Source organism: Heptranchias perlo, chromosome 4, assembly GCF_035084215.1.
Source record: "Heptranchias perlo isolate sHepPer1 chromosome 4, sHepPer1.hap1, whole genome shotgun sequence".
NCBI classification, from domain to species: domain Eukaryota; kingdom Metazoa; phylum Chordata; class Chondrichthyes; order Hexanchiformes; family Hexanchidae; genus Heptranchias; species Heptranchias perlo.
The window spans coordinates 129848345-129867767 of record NC_090328.1 but is presented as its reverse complement, the minus strand read 5'-3'; the positions used below and the strand labels follow the sequence as shown (position 1 = coordinate 129867767).

Here is a 19423-nt window from a genome sequence, read left to right as displayed (position 1 = left end):
ATAGGCCTTGGGCAAAAAAAAACAAAGATGAGAAGCCTTTGCTATAAGTGCATTGGCCCAGCTTAATAACTTTACAGTTGTAAACAGGACCAGAATTGCTTTATCAAAAAAAAAGCAAAGTGCCTACGGGCCCCATCTGCCACTTCAATCGCAGTGATTTACTGTTTACAGCATAATACTGTACATCTTTTTCACAGGTACATAAATACAATATTGCCAGGCTCCAAATGCTGAACCCATGATCATTTAGTTCTTACCATATCCAGGGCTGGCATTTGTCTTGCAAGGACTCCATGCAAATGTTCAGTTTCGGTCCCCTACATTTTACTATGATGTGGAGATGCCGGTGATGGACTGGGGTGGACAATTGTAAACAATTTTACAACACCAAGTTATAGTCCAACGATTTTATTTGAAATTTACAAGCTTTCGGAGGCTTCCTCCTTCCTCAGGTAAAATGTCAGGAACTCCTCGAAGCCTACGCATTTATAAATCACAGAATACATGGTGATTACAGATAGTCTTTGCAACTGCCCGTTGCCAAGGCAATCAGTGTTCAGAGAGGTGTTACCTACAGAGCCCCCGAATATACAGTCAACAAAAAAAAAACAGAAAAAAAAGAGGGGCAGAAACATCCGGAAGGCAGAGAAAGCCAGCAAATGACCCGTTATATTAAAAACAGATAGCTTTTGTTCGCTGGTGGGGTTACGTGTAGCGTGACATGAACCCAAGATCCCGGTTGAGGCCGTCCTCATGGGTGCGGAACTTGGCTATCGATTTCTGCTCGACGATTTTGCGTTGTCGTGTGTCTCGAAGGCCGCCTTGGAGTACGCTTACCCGAAGGTCGGTGGCTGAATGTCCCTGACTGCTGAAGTGTTCCCCGACTGGGAGGGAACCCTCCTGTCTGGCGATTGTTGCGCGGTGTCCGTTCATCCGTTGTCGCAGCATCTGCATGGTCTCGCCAATGTACCATGCTCTGGGGCATCCTTTCCTGCAACGTATGAGGTAGACAACGTTGGCCGAGTCACAGGAGTATGAACCATGCACCTGGTGGGTGGTGTCCTCTCGTGTGATGGTGGTATCTGTGTCGACGATCTGGCATGTCTTGCAGAGGTTACCGTGGCAGGGTTGTGTGGTGTCGTGGACGCTGTTCTCCTGAAAGCTGGGTAATTTGCTGCGAACGATAGTCTGTTTGAGGTTGGGTGGCTGTTTAAAGGCGAGTAGTGGAGGTGTGGGGATGGCCATAGCGAGGTGTTCGTCGTCATTGATGACATGTTGAAGGTTGCGGAGAACATGGCGTAGTTTCTCCGCTCCGGGGAAGTATTGGACGACGAAGGGTACTCTGTTGGTTGCGTCCCGTGTTAGTCTTCTGAGGAGGTCTATGCGATTTTTTGCTGTGGCCCGTCAGAACTGTTGATCGATGAGTCGAGCGTCATATCCCGTTCTTACTAGGGCGTCTTTCAGCGTCTGTAGGTGTCCATCGCGTTCCTCCTCGTCTGAGCAGACCGTGTATTCGCAGGGCCTGTCCATAGGGGATGGCCTCTTTGACGTGGTTAGGGTGGAAGCTGGAAAAGTGGAGCATCGTGAGGTTGTCCGTGGGCTTGCGGTCGAGTGAGGTGCTGAGGTGCCCGTCTTTGATGGAGATTTGTGTGTCCAAGAAAGAAACTGATTCTGAGGAGTAGTCCATGGTGAGTTTGATAGTGGGATGGAACTTGTTGATGTTATCGTGTAGTCTCTTTAGTGATTCTTCGCCGTGGGTCCATAGAAAGAAAATGTCGTCGATGTATCTGGTGTATAGCGTTGGTCGGAGGTCCTGTGCAGTGAAGAAGTCCTGTTCGAACTTGTGCATGAAAATGTTGGCGTATTGGGGTCCGCGACACCACACAACCCTGCCACGGTAACCTCTGCAAGACATGCCAGATCGTCGACACAGATACCACCATCACACGAGAGGACACCACCCACCAGGTGCATGGTTCATACTCCTGTGACTCGGCCAACGTTGTCTACCTCATACGTTGCAGGAAAGGATGCCCCAGAGCATGGTACATTGGCGAGACCATGCAGATGCTGCGACAACGGATGAACGGACACCGCGCAACAATCGCCAGACAGGAGGGTTCCCTCCCAGTCGGGGAACACTTCAGCAGTCAGGGACATTCAGCCACCGACCTTCGGGTAAGCGTACTCCAAGGCGGCCTTCGAGACACACGACAACGCAAAATCGTCGAGCAGAAATCGATAGCCAAGTTCCGCACCCATGAGGACGGCCTCAACCGGGATCTTGGGTTCATGTCACGCTACACGTAACCCTACCAGCGAACAAAAGCGATCTGTTTTTAATATAACGGGTCATTTGCTGGCTTTCTCTGCCTTCCGGATGTTTCTGCCCCTCTCTCTTTTTTTTCTGTTTGTTTTTTTTGTTGACTGTATATTCGGGGGCTCTGTAGGTAACACCTCTCTGTCTGAACACTGTGATTGCCTTGGCAACGGGCAGTTGCAAAGACTATCTGTAATCACCATGTATTGTTCTGTGATTTATAAATGCGTAGGCTTCGAGGAGTTCCTGACATTTACTTGAGGAAGGAGGAAGCCTCCGAAAGCTTGTAAATTTCAAATAAAATCGTTGAACTATAACTTGGTTTTGTAAAATTGTTTACAGTTTACTAGACAATGATACCAAATAATACTTACTTAATCTGGCACCAAAGCAGTTGTCTAAGCTTTGTCACCTATTTATTTGCTAACTTTTTAAAAATAAAGATAACCGGATGAGCTAATAAAAAGGAATAAAGGAGAAAAATGCCAGCTGTCAGGATCTGTCTCTAACAGATTCAAATCACTTTGTAATTCTGTGTGTTATATGTGCTGTTAAACTTTAGGGACTATTATTCTGCGCCCTTATTCAGCACCAGAGAAGTGCGACTGTCATTTCCCAGTACCTAGAATCACAAACATGTGGAAATATGGCAAGAAATAATTTTTTAAAAAATAAGATGTAACTGGGAGAGGTATTTGCTCGAGAGTCGCCTTTGGGAGAGGAGTGGCATCAGAGAAAGGACCTTCTCTATCCAAAAAGCAAGTGAACTGGACAACAGAATTAAATAAAAGAATATTAAGATCATCTATGATTGATAGTCAGGCTGCAATTCAGATGGTGTAAGAAGGAGATGGACACAGTTCTTTAAAATTTTGCTGGGATTTCAACATGATTAAAAGGCGGCTGCTATTGTTAGGAGTGGTCAGTGAGTCCCTCATTATAATCTACATATAGGGCATCAGTTGGCTTGGAGAAGATATATAGAGTTAGGGAAATAATTCGGCACAAGCCTATTTTATCAGATGAGGCAGGTGCCAATGACTGATTTACTTTTTATTTGTTCTGAGCATCAAGTTTGACATTCTTTTGAGATGTCAAAAATAATTAAATGAGGTCACGTTTGAAATTGAGTCATTAGGAAAGAGGAGACAGTTTGTGCACATTCATGATTTCAAACTGTAAACTCTAAGGAAGTACATTACTGAAAATAAAATTCATATTTTGATATGTATTTTAAAATGTTAATGAAAGTATTGAGATTTGTATATATTTTATATCTATAAATAAGCATGCTGGAGCCACTCAGGGCCCTGTGCAATTGCATGGGTTGCATGCCTAACTGAAGTGAAGAAAGTACTTAAGGCAAGACAACTCAAAAGGGGGCAGCAGCAGACAAATGGGCAACGGCCACCTTCCCATCTGTCCTTTTTATTTCTTTCTCTCGTTACTCCTCCTCCTCCTCCTCTTTCTCCACCCCCCCCACCCCCCGATCGATATACTGAGCTACATGCAATTAGAAGCAGTAAAACTACAGAAGCGATGCATCCATAAGGCCAGTAAAGTCGGCATAATGTAAATGCTCCGCTGTGTATGCAAACAAAAATTTGGGAGTTTTAAAAAGATAAATTTAATAAGTTTAATTTCTACTTCTAAATGTTTGTAAAATGATCGCACAGAAGAGGGGTAAATTGCTACATGCAATTATAGGAAGGCTATAAATCCTTCACCTCACTCTTAAACTGACTTGTATCACAAAAGTGAAACATACAAATTAATTTAACAATGAATATTGACTCAACTAATCAACTAGGTTGCAATAGGATGCAAAGATGTCGGTCATCCATCTACCTTTCTAATGCTCAGTCATACCATTGCTGGCTTCATGCAACCCAGAGTCTGTGGTATGCTTTGTTTAAATAAGATTCCTAGCCCAGGTGCTTAACAGAAGTCTATTCAGTGCTTTAGACATTGCCAATTAGCATTGCAAAAGCATTCTCAGCTAATGAGTCAAACAATCAAAAATGTTTAAGCTTTGATCTCAGATTAAAGCAGAACTTTTTCTTTGTTATGCACAAAATAGGGAACTATCACTGAACATAACTGAATGAAAAGCAATTTTGCATTCTGCGCCTTTACGGACCATTTCTCCAGACGTCAGGGAAAGTCTGTGGCCAGAAAACTGGTTGCAATTACGACTTTTGAACAATTACGAATGCACACTTGTTCAGTGTTGAGTTTTGTTGTGCAACATTAACGGGGCAAATTCAGAGTTCATGTGATACGATGTTTCAATTCAAAAGAGCATATTTGCATACTGCATTTATTGTCCTAATTACCCCACAATCTAAAGGTTTGTTGCTTCATGGATTATTTACACATTAGTAGCCAAAATGGGGCCACAAATAAAGGTGCACAAGAGAAATTAGGATTCAACTGATCTAATTCCTGCAGTGGCATTTTTGAACAAAGACACTGTTGAGTGGAGTTGTCAGAGATTATCTTCACATTTAAGGTAGTATTAATACTATGTTATATAAAAACCCAAAAGGGAAAAACAGCACCCATCTGCAAATGTTATAATGGAAGACTAAGTGAAAACTATCTTAAAAAGGGCTGCTTGTATTTACCTTCTGTCTAATAAAATAAGGTATTGGTGAAAAAAAATAAAAACTCCCACTGTTACATAACCAGGAAATTTTAAAACGCTGAGCAAAGAAACAGATTTTCTTTTTGAAATGGCATTATAGTAAATCTAGACCCAACCACAAACTATTTTGCTCTCGTTCTGTTGTTTGTAGCAAATGCTTTTCAAAAGACCATACAGATTCTGACCTGTGCTGCCAAAAGTTTGTGTTCCTTATTGAACGTTTGCCAATTCATGTTAACTTTTTGCCAAAAGATCCTAAATAACCCATTTGTGTCAAACCTCATAGGTTAAACACGAGTGAACATCCTGTGCTTCTCTAACTTACTTTTAAATATAAGGACCTCATAGGACATGTGGTAAGAGCTGCAAAGGTTCACTCGCTAAACCAGAATGTATAATTACATTTGTGAACTCCACCAAAATCTAAGAGTATTACATCAAGACCCCTGCTACCATAACCAAGTTAGTGGGTCAGCTTAGTTGGCTGCCTCTTTTTCACTGCAGCAGCCTTGTTAGGCAATTTTAAAATTAAGAGCTGTCAGTACAGGGCAGGAGAAAGGAAAACATTCAAATCATAAATCCACTAGCAAATGAAGCAGCAGTTGAAGTTTGCTAGCAAGACATTGCCCTCAAAGTATCTCTGCAACTTAAATTTAGCCAACTCAGAGCAGGAAAAATGCTGGATTCTGGAAAACCTCAATGAATCCTACTTAGAACCTGTTCGTAGCTAGAGTTCCGTGTTTAATATTTGCCACCACTGGCATTAAAACGTTGCCATCCATTAATATCTTCAAACATGATGTAATATTCAGTGCAACAATGGAAATAGATCTTTGAGAAATCATGAGACCCTGTTTCCAGATTGTTATTAATATATTTGCTCAATTATCGTTACGTGCAAAACTTTCAGTTGCAGGAGTAATTGCTGTTTTGTTACCAGTCCGCATTTTCCTAAGAGTTAAACATAGTTTACTACTAGTGAACTCAAAACACCAATTTTGAGATACAGGTCTGCAGTGGTGCGTTCCAATTGGCCTTCCTGTCTTAGCCTTGGGGGTTTGGTGAGGGGGGGGGTAAACAGGAAGAGAGAGATATTGGGGGGTGGGGAGGAGGGAGTAGAGGAAATAGTCAAAGCTCCCACCTCCAATTGTTATTTGGTGCAACTATGCGGACATTCAGTGTTTGGATAGGGACAGACTCTGTCGTGACACCCTCACAATCTAATGGTTTGCCAACGCTCAATGTCTAAGCTCACAGATGAAAAATGCCACTCTGGAAAGGTGGTTGTCGCTGCGCATTGAACCATACACCAGCAAGAACCACCACTTTCCAGTTGGGGGAGCAGTAAGAATGTTCTGCAATACAAAGCAGCTGTTTGAACCTCAAATGACACATCATGATTCACCACAAAACACAAATGGCAGTTTCTGGAACTGCTATGTGATTCAAAAGATTGTACTATGCAATTAAGTTGAAAGTTTTCTAAAGCAGCATTTTTTGCAACAATATGTTTCAGTTAAAAACAAACCAAAGCCATTGCCAAATATTTAGGCCAATGACAGCATGCAATAAAAGTAGTCAGAAATGGTGGCACAGGAAGCTTAAATTGTTGCAGGATTTTTTCAAAAATCCATGTATAAAATGATAGCCGACATCTGGCATGGAGCAGAAAAATGTACTGGGCAAAGAAAACACTTTAAATCTCTCCAGATTGACAATGTGAACATCTATATGGGGAGCTTTAAATGACAAAAGCCACCACAAACTGAAATTAAATGCTGCACAATGAATAGAAAATCCAGCCACATCAGCCAGGTTTTTTGTCTTCCTTTACATTATTCTTCATTTCAGACTCTCTTCAATTAACTGTTTTTCAGTCCATTTTTTGACTTTGAAGACTGCATCATTGCAATGATTCTGGTCTTTGTGGCAACTCATTTCCTTTCCCTTCCCACCCTCCCTTTTAAGCTGCAACTTAGTCTCCAGTATTTTCCCTGTTACCCTCTACCTTATAATTTAGGTCTGTAGTTCTTTCCCCTTCTTCCCCTACCCCCATGATAATTATAGAATACCACTTGTAGGAAGTCAATTAATATAAAGTGCTTCTCCATCTATATGAGATCAAACTTTGTGTAAAAATGTGTTATCTTTCAGGTGACATCTGTATTTTCAGCATCAAACCCCCTCTCCTTTATAAATCTCTCGTCTTTCCTCGCATCAGAGACCCACTCTGACACCTCATACCCTTACTGAAATAATGAGAATTTTTGTAATACAATAATCAGATTGACTTGAGGAGGGTGAGGTGACCTTCACAGTCCACGAATCTGTGTGCTCGTGCTACCTCTATTTCTAACAATGTTGCACACTTTGCTGATGACACCAAGTTATCTGGCCATATATTTATGTTAATAACTCTAAAGCAATAAGCCTATTATTTAAAAGTATGAGGGGTCAACGTTAGGACCTCTTCTCCACATATGTTTGGCAGGTAATTAACTCTAAAGACGATGGTGTAAATGCCCAAGCAGTTTAGATACTTTGCTATGTTACAATGTGAGTGGCTGAAGAGTCTAGCTCTGGAGGGACAGTCCTTGCCACAGGTGGTGCAGGCATAAAACAATCAGATGAAGCCCATGCAGAATTGACTCTTGAAACCTGAAGCACTTTCCTTGGTTCTCATTTCTTTACTCTCTCAGCCATCTGTCTTTAGCATCCTTGGCTCCTTGATGCAGCGCAGCCAACCAGCGTGGCCTGTTAGTCACATCTTCCCAGCTTGCTGTATTGACGTTAAAGGTTTTCAAGTCTCTCTTTCAAACATCTTTGAACCTAAGGCTAGGTTGTCCCTGTGGCCTTGAAACATCTGCAAGCTCTCCATACAAGAGATCCTCTGGGAATACGCCCATCTTCCCTCCAAGACCAAGGCACCAGAGATATCCATGTTTGAGAAGAATTATTAAACTAAGTAACTTAGCTTCCTCAAGTACTTTAGTATCAGGAACTTCATCTGCCCACTTTATTTTTTAAAATATGGCAAAGACAGTGGGCGTGGAAATGTGGAAAGAGTTTAGCCTTCTCTCATGCCTGCTACAGGTGATCCAGGTCTTGCTGCCATACAGCAGTGCGCTTAGGACACACGTTTGATAGACCCATATGTTGGTGCTCAACATTAATTTCCAATTATTCCACACACGCTTAGTTAATTGACAATGTTGTTGCTACCTTTCTGATGCGAGAATTTAGATCATCTAGAGACAAGTTATCTGATACAGTTGATCCTAAGTAGCAGAACTATGTACAACTTCTAGTGTGGTGACAACTATTTAAACCTCTGGTTTAGTCAACACACCTTGTGCCACGATCACGGTCTTCTTTAGACTGATGGTTAGTCCTAATTCATCGCAAGCTAGTGAAAAGCCCCATTGCAAAGTTGTTTGAGATTCACTTCACTATGCGACGAACATTACATTGTCAGCGAAAAGAAGTTCTCTTATCAACAGGTGTTTGAAGTTACTTTTTGCTCTTAGGGATGCAATATTAAAGAGTTTACCAACAGATCTTGTATGGAGTAATGCACCTTCGGCATTAGATGAGAAAGCTTAACAAAACAGCAGAGAGAAGAATATATCAGTGTTGGTGCCAAAACACATCCCTGTTTTTGACACCACTACGAATTTCAAAACTGTCAAGATTGATTATCATACTGGAGGATAGACTTTATAACATCTTAGCCATATAAATAATCTAGGACCTGGTGTAAGGGGCACAATATCAAAACGTGCAGACAACAAAAATAGGAACATTTCAAAACTTTTTGACCATTTTCCACAGAAAGGATTTGGAAAATAAGAGTTACTTTCAAATGTGTTTTTAAAAGCAAAGTGTATTTACACAAGTAAAAAAAGGCAAAGAGATTGTAGTTAAAATGCTTATAAAGTTGCTTCTCCAAAGACTGTAAGCAATAAGAAATTTTTAACTTCTCAGTAGTTGGTAGACATCTCACACCCATTGCATTGGGAACTCTGATTCCTTTCGCTCAGCAGGCCTTCCCTGCTGATTATTTTCATCAACCTACGTTCGAAGAGACAGAGACAAAGGCAGTCTGCGTAAACTTGTAACTATGGTTAACTATGTCCTCTTCTAATTGTTCCACAAACAAGTTAGTACTTGGGCAGATGTCAGATTAAATTTAATGTGAGAAAAGAGAGATAATGTGTTTTGGGTGGAAAAATGAGGGGAGTGGAAATAAGCACTGGTAAAACTGAGTGAATGCAAGATGTGGTGAGAGATGTTGCACAAGGGTCTATTGAGGCTGCAAATATAATATGCATATGTTCCCTTTTGTTCTTTCCTCCCCTCCCCTCTTTCCCTGGCTCTACTTGCTAAAAACTTAACTAACATCTTCCAGTTCTGAGGAAAGGACTTCGACCTGAAATATTAACTGTTTCTTTCTCCACAGATGCTGCCTGACTTGCTGAGCTTTTCCTGCATTTTCTGTTTGTATTTCAGATTGCCAGCATCTACAGTATTTTGCTTTTGATGCATGTGAATGTGATCTGGACATACAATTGAGGGAGCAATTATCAAAATTTGCTGATGGCACCAAATTAGGGCTGTTATAAATTTGGGTCTGCATAGAAAGCTTCCCAGATTTAGTGGCATCAGTTGGTCCTGTAAACAGCCTGAGCATACTACTATATGGGAGCTGACTTACACTGCCCTATATCTACTTGTACGACAGAAGAACCCAGGAAAATAACATTATCCTTGTGTTTTGAACTGTACATGTGTCTTTCGCTTGTGCGCTTCTTCAATCTCTTCAAAAGGACCAACGAATTGGAGAGATGAGGCCAGATACAAATTGATAAGCTGCTTTGTTTCACAGTATGAATATAAAGAGCAATTATGATCAGACTCACTTAATTCAAATCAGTACTTTAAAAGGTATGGGGAGCGAGCTGGAGAATGGGATTAGACTCTGACGAGGAGGAAAACACCAGCACAGACTTGATGTGCTGATTAGAATGCCACAGCATAGAAACTTGCCAATAATTTTGTGGGGGAGGAGGGGGTGGAGAAAAAGAGAGGGTATTTGATTGTGAGCCTGATCCTTTGCAAAACATACTCCATGGATTTTTTGCAATCATCTCCAAATTAAACTTGCCGTGTTAAAGTCACAAATGATCCTGAGAGATCAATAACATACAACAATGTTAATTGAATACCACTGCCTATTTCAAAATTAAAAGTTAAGACTCACTTGGGATAGACTGGTTCATATAAGCATTTCTCTTGTCCTGAATACACAATGTCAAAGAGTAAGATGTATCCATTTGCAGTCTGAAAGAAAAGGAAATCAAAATTATAATACTTAGTAAAAACCTCACTAAGGTGGTCATTTTTTTTCCAGTACCATGGAAACATTTTAGCCAAGGTACAGCATATTTTAATAACACAAGGACAAAAGACGTTTAACAAATTAGTTATGTCTTTTTACAAATTTATTACAGGTTTTATTGATTACTTCCTACTGATACATTCTCAATGAGAGATGCCAGGTCCTGGTGGTATTTAGTACACTTTTCTTTTAAATGCTTGTTATTACAACCCTTCAGTAGCACTTATTAGCTGTGCTTGAAATAGGTTGACCACTGTTACAGGTTCAGCTTTTGCTTAATGATCCAGAAGCTTGCCGTACAATACTTTTAGACTATAAGCAAACTTGATTTTCTCCCATTAGCACTAATTTTGAAAATAAACTAGATTAAAAAAAACTGTATTCACGTGATAGCAATTTTCTTGGAGAAGTAATGAAAAATTCCAAATTCACTAATATGTAGCAACAGTGCCCCGTAAAATTGCCTAAAGGGTTGCATTTGAGATTCGTAAGCGAAATTCATGTCGACTGACTGAGGGTGGCCATACAATATGGAGTTAAACTGGAAAGTAAAATAGTTAATACAGGATTTTAAGCAATTAATTTGTAAAGTTATTATCCCTGGCTCAAGTCCAAAGAAGAAGCACTTAGTGAGTTGTAAACAGGTCATGACCCCTCACATTTGTAGGCCCCTATGTTAAAAGTATGACTGTATGGTAAGTGGGGTTGTAAAAGTCAAGGTGACCATTCTGAAGATCAATATTTCAGTATTGTTGGGGATGATCGACAAAAAGGTGAGCCCTAACATATTGCTCACTCAGAAGCAGAGTTTTTCATTGTAGAAGTAGCAGTCAGTCTTAGTCTGTGTTAAGAACATAAGAACTAGGAGCGGAGTAGGCCATACGGCCCCTCGAGCCTGCTCCGCCAATCTGATCATGGCTAATCTTCTATCTCAACTCTACTTTCCCGCCCTATCCCCATATTCCTTGATTTCCTAAAATCTATCGATCTCAGTCTTGAGTATACTCAGAAGATGACTTTTATTTCCTTTATTCTTCTGTAAGAATTTCTACCTAGCAGGTGTAAGAGGTATCCTTACCAGTACAAGGTACCTTTAAGGATAGAGTTTGAGGTTAGAGATTATATTGTGGCTACACCAGCTTGTTACAGGCAAAGCTTAGTGTCACTTAATTGTGAGTAGTCTGAGACCGAGGAAAGAGAGGGAAGCCAGCTCAAATATTGTCATGTGTATGTACGGTGGGTTCAGTCAGAACTGAAGAAACAAGGGGAGTGGATAACCGCACTGCCAAAAAGCAGCGCAATGACTCAAAGTTCTAGGGAAGAAATTACATTGACTCAACCACACTGTTCATAAGGACAAAGTTGTTCAAGTGCTGAAACACAGCTAACCACAAGTACCTAGATGATAATCTAGCTGATAAACTGGATATCAAAGCTGTTAACTTGTCAGCTATCTAGGGGTTTAACTCTAAATTAACCTCACCAATTGTAATAATCTCATACTGACCACTGCTATAATGAATATTCATATGTCTGTTAATGCTGATTAATAATGATGCAAAAATCAGTTACAATTCAGTGCAACAATAAACAGTCTTATAGTGCATGACAGGTTGTTTGACGTGTTCCTTGATGATTCAGCAAGGGTTAATTCACTCAGTAGCTTGTAGGTATCCTAACTTGAGGGTGGAATTGAAACTTAAATTTAACCTGAACTGGTTAGTGTAAGGACTATTTGAGCGAGCCAATCCAGGCACCACCCACTCCTGGACATATGCTGGGAGGTAAACCCCAGACTGTTCCGAGCAAGATTCATCTGGTTCCTCAGCATATATTTGTCAGGATACCGAACCCAGCGCTGTTGTTCTTATAAACAGCAAACAATTAACGAACAGGCTTTCATTACCTAAATATATATAGAGATTATATTCTTGAATTAGTATAAAAGTAGACAATACTTATAAGATGGTCTTTAGGAGTCTTAAATAATGCATGGTATATCACAGGTCATGGGTTTACAAGGGAGTGCTATCATACAGCTGGCATTGCGTCTGAGTTGCAGTTTGGACAGGATATTAAATGTAACACTCACTGGCATGTGAACTTTTTCCTTCATGCACAAAAACAAAAGCAAAGTTTCAGGTAACTTGTAGGCGAGGGCTCAGAATCCTAAAGCTTAGGTTAAGACCCAATTTGTTAGAAGTGGCATACACTGCATCCCTAGATACATATCTGTATGTATTGTCTTCAAATGAACTATGTACAGCAAACAGTGTCAGCTCTGGAAAATATTTAATTGGAGTTAAATTTTTCATGAAACTTAAAATATTTCAGAGAGTTTCAAATGTTTATACATTTTTAGTAACCAAAAACTCTGACATAAGCTAGCTTAATGTTGAAAAGCTTCAACTTTATAAAGATCATTGCAAGGCTTATGTATACACCACACAAATTTTAAGTGCAATATGCTAAATATAAATGTCCTGCATTGTTTAGAACACTGACAAATCTATATATAAAAAATTAAAATTCATTTAAAAGCACATTTCTAAACCTCCAGCTAAAAAGCCAGTAGGCAGACAGTAGAGATTTTTCCTAGCTCAAGTGCCTCTGGATTGACCATCAGGTCAGTTCAAAACACCCACTGCCTATTAAAAGCAATTGTAAACAATTTTACAACACCAAGTTATAGTCCAGCAATTTTATTTTAAATTCACAAGCTTTCGGAGATTTTCTCCTTCCTCATTTGCCTGAGGAAGGAGAAAATCTCCGAAAGCTTGTGAATTTAAAATAAAATTGCTGGACTATAACTTGGTGTTGTAAAATTGTTTACAATTGTCAACCCCAGTCCATCACCGGCATCTCCACATTATTAAAAGCAACACAGCTGTGCCAGGACACTCATGGGCCAACTATATAATCCACATTTCGTGCAGCTCAAGCTTTGGCGGGGGGGTAGTGAATTAAAATCATGTGCCTATAATGTTGTAAATAGCATCTAAAAAAGGTCCCTTCCAACAGTATATAGGGATTGTTTCCACCAGATACTGTACTGCAGTTCAATATGTTTCTGCTTTTTAACCTTATGAATGTCAAGTAGATTCCTGGTATGTGCTGAGATAACTGACCTTAGCTGAGGCAGCAATGGGGGTACTTCCACTGATTGCAAAGTCCCTGGGTTAAGTAGGAAACAATTGGCCAGAATTCCAGCTCCTAAATGATCCCTGCTGGAAAAGTGCATGCGCAGATGCTGAGTAAAGACAGCATTGGGCTCAGCTGCAATACCCTGAGGTTGAATAACTTGCTCACACCCACCATCAAGATTCACACATGAAGAATGACCACGTGGGCAATGTATTCAAGGTGGACACGTGCTGCTGGCTCTCCATCCTCATTTTCTATTGGCATGGCCATGGGGTGCTTCGGCAGAGGGGTACCGCAAAAACCTGGCATTGAACCCTTGTGCCAGGATTCCCACCCCCAGACTGGAGGGTTTCAGGGAGTCCTGGAGCTGCACTCAAATTTTCTACTTCTCTTGCTAGCACCACACTCTGCCTGGGGACAGGCTTTGTAAGGAAATAGTTTCCACACAAATTATCAGGGTTATGGGCAAGAAAGTTTCTTACTTGTGCTAAATAATGTCATATTTCTATTAACCATTATGGTGTCAGTCTCGAACAATTGAACAGAGACAAATTGAACTACAGTTTGCACCAGAAATACCCCCTAGGTCATGGTAATGGCTCGGGACAGAAATTGACAATGTTCCTGAGCCTGGACAAACTCAGCATACTGCAGATGCACTGCTACTGTGCAGTGCTGGGGCAGAGGGGGGCCAGGAAAATCAGCCCCCTATATGTTTGTTACCTTCCTGCAAAGAAATTACCATATCCCAGAGCAGTCTTAATGTCCTAGAGATTTGAATATCACGTCTAAAAATCTGAAACATGGAATAGTCTATCCTCGTGCCCCAAACTTTACACCTGTTTTGTAATGCCGAACAGCTCTACATATGTTTTATTTCACCCTCTTGCTGGTGAAACTTTTCAAATTGCACAGCACAGTGGTATCACCAAGAGAAAGGGGGAAAACAAACTCCAGTGGCTAAGTTTCTGGAACACTTACTAGCACCCTGACTCCTCAGAGTAAAACAAAAAACCCCATGCACAATTGCTCCGCATCTTTTTTTAAACTGCACCCATTTTATGCATTATTCGAGAATTAGATATTGATGGTGGCAGGGTTAGAAGCAAGCAGGATGACAATATCACAGTTTAGTAGCAGAAACAAAACATTGCTTCTTCTGCTACTGATATAAGAACCTGACCATTCAAGGTGACAAGCAGGAGCCAAACACAAATTGGATGTAAAGTCTTGTTTTCTACTTTAAACAAAAGTATAATATTGACACCTAATTCCTAAAGGAAAGTGTAGAGATCAGCAGGAGGCTCCACAGCCCGCTGACCAGTTTCAACGTTTTGGAGTTTGTTCGTCGCCTGCTTGGCTAATGGTTTTGTGGACAGTGACCTCCAGTCCTTAAACTGCAGACTTTGTTTTAGTTCTGGACCCAGGCTGATTAATACAGGGCTCGGATCTCAGCTGTATAATTCACTGTCAAACTCCTGTGCAGCCAAGGGCATATGGGAAGGGTGAAGGAGTTGCTGCTGGCTGCGATGGACAAAGGTTGCACACCTGTATGAGCATTCTTGAGAACCCAATTTTAGAAAGATATATGACAAATAGGAATGGAGACATTCACTGAAGGGTGCTGGCACAGGTAGAGCTGTAGTGATATAGGCATATGAGTAGGAGCCCTTCAAAGTGGACAGAGACACCCGCATTACAACAAAGGGAAATAGGGCAAAACGGACCTGGTGATTATTGCCCCAGGCTGCAAAAACTTCTCACTGCAAAGATGACGAACACCTCGCTATGGCCATCCCCACACCTCCACTACTCACCTTTAAACAGCCACCCAACCCCAGACTATCGTTCGCAGCAAATTACCCAGCTTTCAGGAGAACAGCGTCCACGACACCACACAACCCTGCCACGGTAACCTCTGCAAGACATGCCAGATCGTCGACACAGATACCACCATCACACGAGAGGACACCACCCACCAGGTGCATGGTTCATACTCCTGTGACTCGGCCAACGTTGTCTACCTCATACGTTGCAGGAAAGGATGCCCCAGAGCATGGTACATTGGCGAGACCATGCAGACGCTGCGACAACGGATGAACGGACACCGCACAACAATCGCCAGACAGGAGGGTTCCCTCCCAGTCGGGGAACACTTCAGCAGTCAGGGACATTTGGCCACCAATCTTCGGGTAAGCGTTCTCCAAGGCGGCCTTCGAGACACACGACAACGCAAAATCGTCGAGCAGAAATTGATAGCCAAGTTCCGCACCCATGAGGACGGCCTCAACCGGGATCTTGGGTTCATGTCACGCTACACGTTACCCCACCAGCGAACAAAAGCGATCTGTTTTTAATATAATGGGTCATTTGCTGGCTTTCTCTGCCTTCCGGATGTTTCTGCCTCTCTTTTTTTTTCCTGTTTGTTTTTTTGTTGAATGTGTATTCGGGGGTTCTGTAGGTGACACCTCTCTGTCTGAACACGGTGATTGCCTTGGCAACGGGCAGTTGCAGGGGCAGTCTGTAAACACCATGTATTGTTCTGTGATGTATAAATGCGTAGGCTTCAAGGAGCTCCTGACATTTACCTGAGGAAGGAGGAAGCCTCCGAAAGCTTGTAGATTTCAAATAAAAATCGTTGGACTATAACTTGGTGTTGTAAAATTGTTTACAAAGATAAAGTGAAAGACAGCAACGTTCAAAAAGACAGTGGAAGTGGTTGGTGCAAAATAAAATAAGCCCAGGAAGCAAAAAAGTGAAAAACAGCTTTGAGCAACATTAGCAGCGAGCACAACAAGCAGGTATAGCTTTGACATTAAGAAATTGAAGACTAAATTCACTTGAACACAAGCAGTGAACACAACAAATGAATTCCAATGTAATACCTCTATAGGTTCCCTCACTCCGAAGGCATTTCTAGAAAGACTAACCCAATGATTGATCACACTTGAAGATTCTCTGTCTTGGTGCTCTCCAAGTTTGTTTCCAATTCTACACTCAAATTTGATCAGTAGCATAGTGGTTATGTTACTGGACTAATAATCCAGAGATTGCAAGTTCAAATTTTAGTTTGAGAATTTGAATTCAATTTAAAATTAAAACAAAATCTGGAAATAAAAAGCTGGTACCAGTAATAGTGACCATGAAGCTGTCAGACTGTCATAAAAACCCAACTGGTTCACTTTAGGGAAGGAAACCTGCTGTCCTTACCCGGTCTGGCCTATATGCGATTCCAGTCCCACACCAACATTGTTGACTCTTAACTGCCCTTGGAAGTGGCCTAGCAAGCCAAAATATAGTTAGAAAGGAACAAAAGAATAAAACCAGGCAGACCACTCAGCTGCAACCTAGGCTTCAAATTAGAACACAACAAAGGGACACCTGGTCCAACCCGGCAAAGTCCTCCTCACTATCTGGGGACTGGCGCCAAAGTTGGGAGAACTGACTCACATACTAGTCAAGGAACAGCCAGACAGTCATTCTTACAGAATCATGCCCATCAGCCAACACCTCAAACTCCTCCATCACCATCCCAGAGTATGTCCTGTCCCACTGGCAGGGCAGACCCACCAGCGGTAGAGCCATACAGCCAAGCGGGTAAATGGCCCTGGGAGTCCTTAACATCGACTCGGGACCCCAAGATGTCTCCTGACTTCAGGTCAAACACAGACAAGGAAACCTCATGCTAATTACTATCTACCACCCTACCTCAGCTGATAAATCAGTATTCCTCCATGTTGAACACCACTCGGAGGAAGCTCTGAAGGTAGCAAGGGCACAGAATGCAGTTTGAGTGGGGGACTTCTGTGTCCATCACAGAGAGTGGCCTGGCAGTATGACCACAGAGTCCTGAAGGACATAGCTGCTAGATAGGGCTTGCAGCAGGTGGGGAGAACACTTGTCCTTACCAATCGACTTGGCACAGATGCATCTGTCCATCACAGCATTGGTAGGACTGACCAATCCTCCTGGAGACCAAGTCCCGTCTTCACACTGAAGACACCTTCCAGCGTGTCGTGTGGCTAAGTGGGATACATTAACAGATCCAGCAGCTCAAAACTGGGCATCCATGATGTGCTGTGGGCCACCAGCTGAACTGTATTCCACTACAATCTCTAACCTCATGGCATATCTCTCACTCCTCCATCACCATCAAGCCACATGACCAACCCTGGTTCAATGAGTGAAGAGCATGTCAGGAGCAGCATCAGGTGTAGTTGAAAATGAGGTACCAACCTGGTGAAGCTACAACACAGGACTACATGCATGCTAAACAGCAGAAGCAGCATGTTATAAACAGAACTAAACGATCCCACAACCAATGGATCAGATCAAAGCTCTACAGTCCTGCCGCATCCAGTCGTGAATGGTGGTGGACAATTAAACTAACGGGAGGAACATCCCCATCCTCAATAATGGCGGAACCCAGCAGCGAGTACAAAAGACAAGGCTGAAGTGTTTACAACTATCTTCAGCCAGAAGTGCAGAGAGGATGATCCTTCTCAGCCTCCTCCTGAGGTCCCCATCGCTGATGCCAGCCTCCAGCCAATTCAATTCACTCCACGCAACACTGAAAAAGCTGAGTGCACTGGATAGAGCAAAGGCTAAGGGTCTTGACAATATCCCAGCTGAAAACCTGTGCTCCAGAACTAGCTGAGCTACAAGACTGGCATCTAGCCGACAATATGAAAAATCACCCAGGTATGTCCTGTCCGCAAAAAGCAAGACAAATCCAAATCTGAGGTTCAGCAAGTTTTTTAAAAAAAATGTACTTACAAAAATCAGTTAAAGTTATACAATATGGTCCTTTGGAATAATGGAATAAACATTGCAACGTACTGCTCATGGTTCTAATCAGTGTCCTCCAACAGTTAGAACAGTCCCCTTGAAAAAAAATGAAAGTTCTGAATACTGGGACTTCAATGTTAACAGTTCAATCTTCTCATACCTCTTGGTAATAGAATGGCATTTTAAGCCAAATGCCCCGAGTTCTTTATTTTGAATAAGCTTCGGAGTTGAGGAAGAGCTAAAGAAAATGCATACAGAACCTTTTATCTGCTTCATTTCTTTGAAAGTACAAAGCAGGTTAATTTTAAAACACATTACAAAACAAAATTATAATGAAGTAAGCTTTATGAAAAGCTGTGGCTACTTCCACACATACCTGTTAGCCAGTTTTAGCACAACAAACAAAATCACATTTGAGCCTGGTATTATGAGGTGGTGAAATTCATATAAACTATTCCCAATTCTAATTGAATGGCTAATAATTTAGGAGTCTCTTAACACCTGCAAAGCAGCACATGCCATTTACACTTTGTGCTTTATATTAAGTCAGGTTCCAAGAACAAAGGCTAGCAGCCACCTTTGAAGTAAACTAAACACTGCCATCTGTTTTTCATCCTTGTTTGGAAGAATAAAGGGTTTTTCCATATACAATTTTACACAAGTATTTGTCAATTCCTTTATGGTGGTTGCAGGGAAGCAAGAAGGATACCTGCCTGCATGAGATATTGAAATTTGTAATCTGGAAACAATGGTCCAGTTTAAAACCAGTATGGTCACAGCCACAGCCAGATTCCTAAACTCATTTTTGGAGAACTACAATAGGACCATAACTTGCATCTAAATAGCGCCTTTAACGTTGTAAAACATCCCAAAGCACTACGCAGAGCATCAAACAAAATTTGACAAAGCCACATATGGAGATATTTGGGCAGGTGACCAAAAGCTTGGTCAAAGAGGTATGTCTTAAAAGGAGAGAAGTAGAGGCAGAGACATTTAGGGAGGGAATTCCAGAGTTTAGGGCCTAGGCAGCTGAGGGCACGGCTGACAATGGTGGAGCAATTAAAATCGTGGATGCGCAAGAGGCCAGAATTGGAGGAGCGCAGAGATCTCGGAAGGTTGTAGAGCT

General features: G+C 41.6%; 1 protein-coding gene across 1 annotated transcript in view; it reads right to left on the bottom strand.

The window, feature by feature from the left end:
- The window catches only part of ric1 (RIC1 homolog, RAB6A GEF complex partner 1), a 149489-nt gene that overhangs the window by 85501 nt on the left and 44565 nt on the right, over positions 1-19423 (bottom strand). The window contains exon 3 of the mRNA XM_067983633.1: positions 10228-10307. Within this exon, the coding sequence (XP_067839734.1) occupies positions 10228-10307 (80 nt within the window). The remainder of the gene's footprint in view (positions 1-10227; positions 10308-19423) is intronic.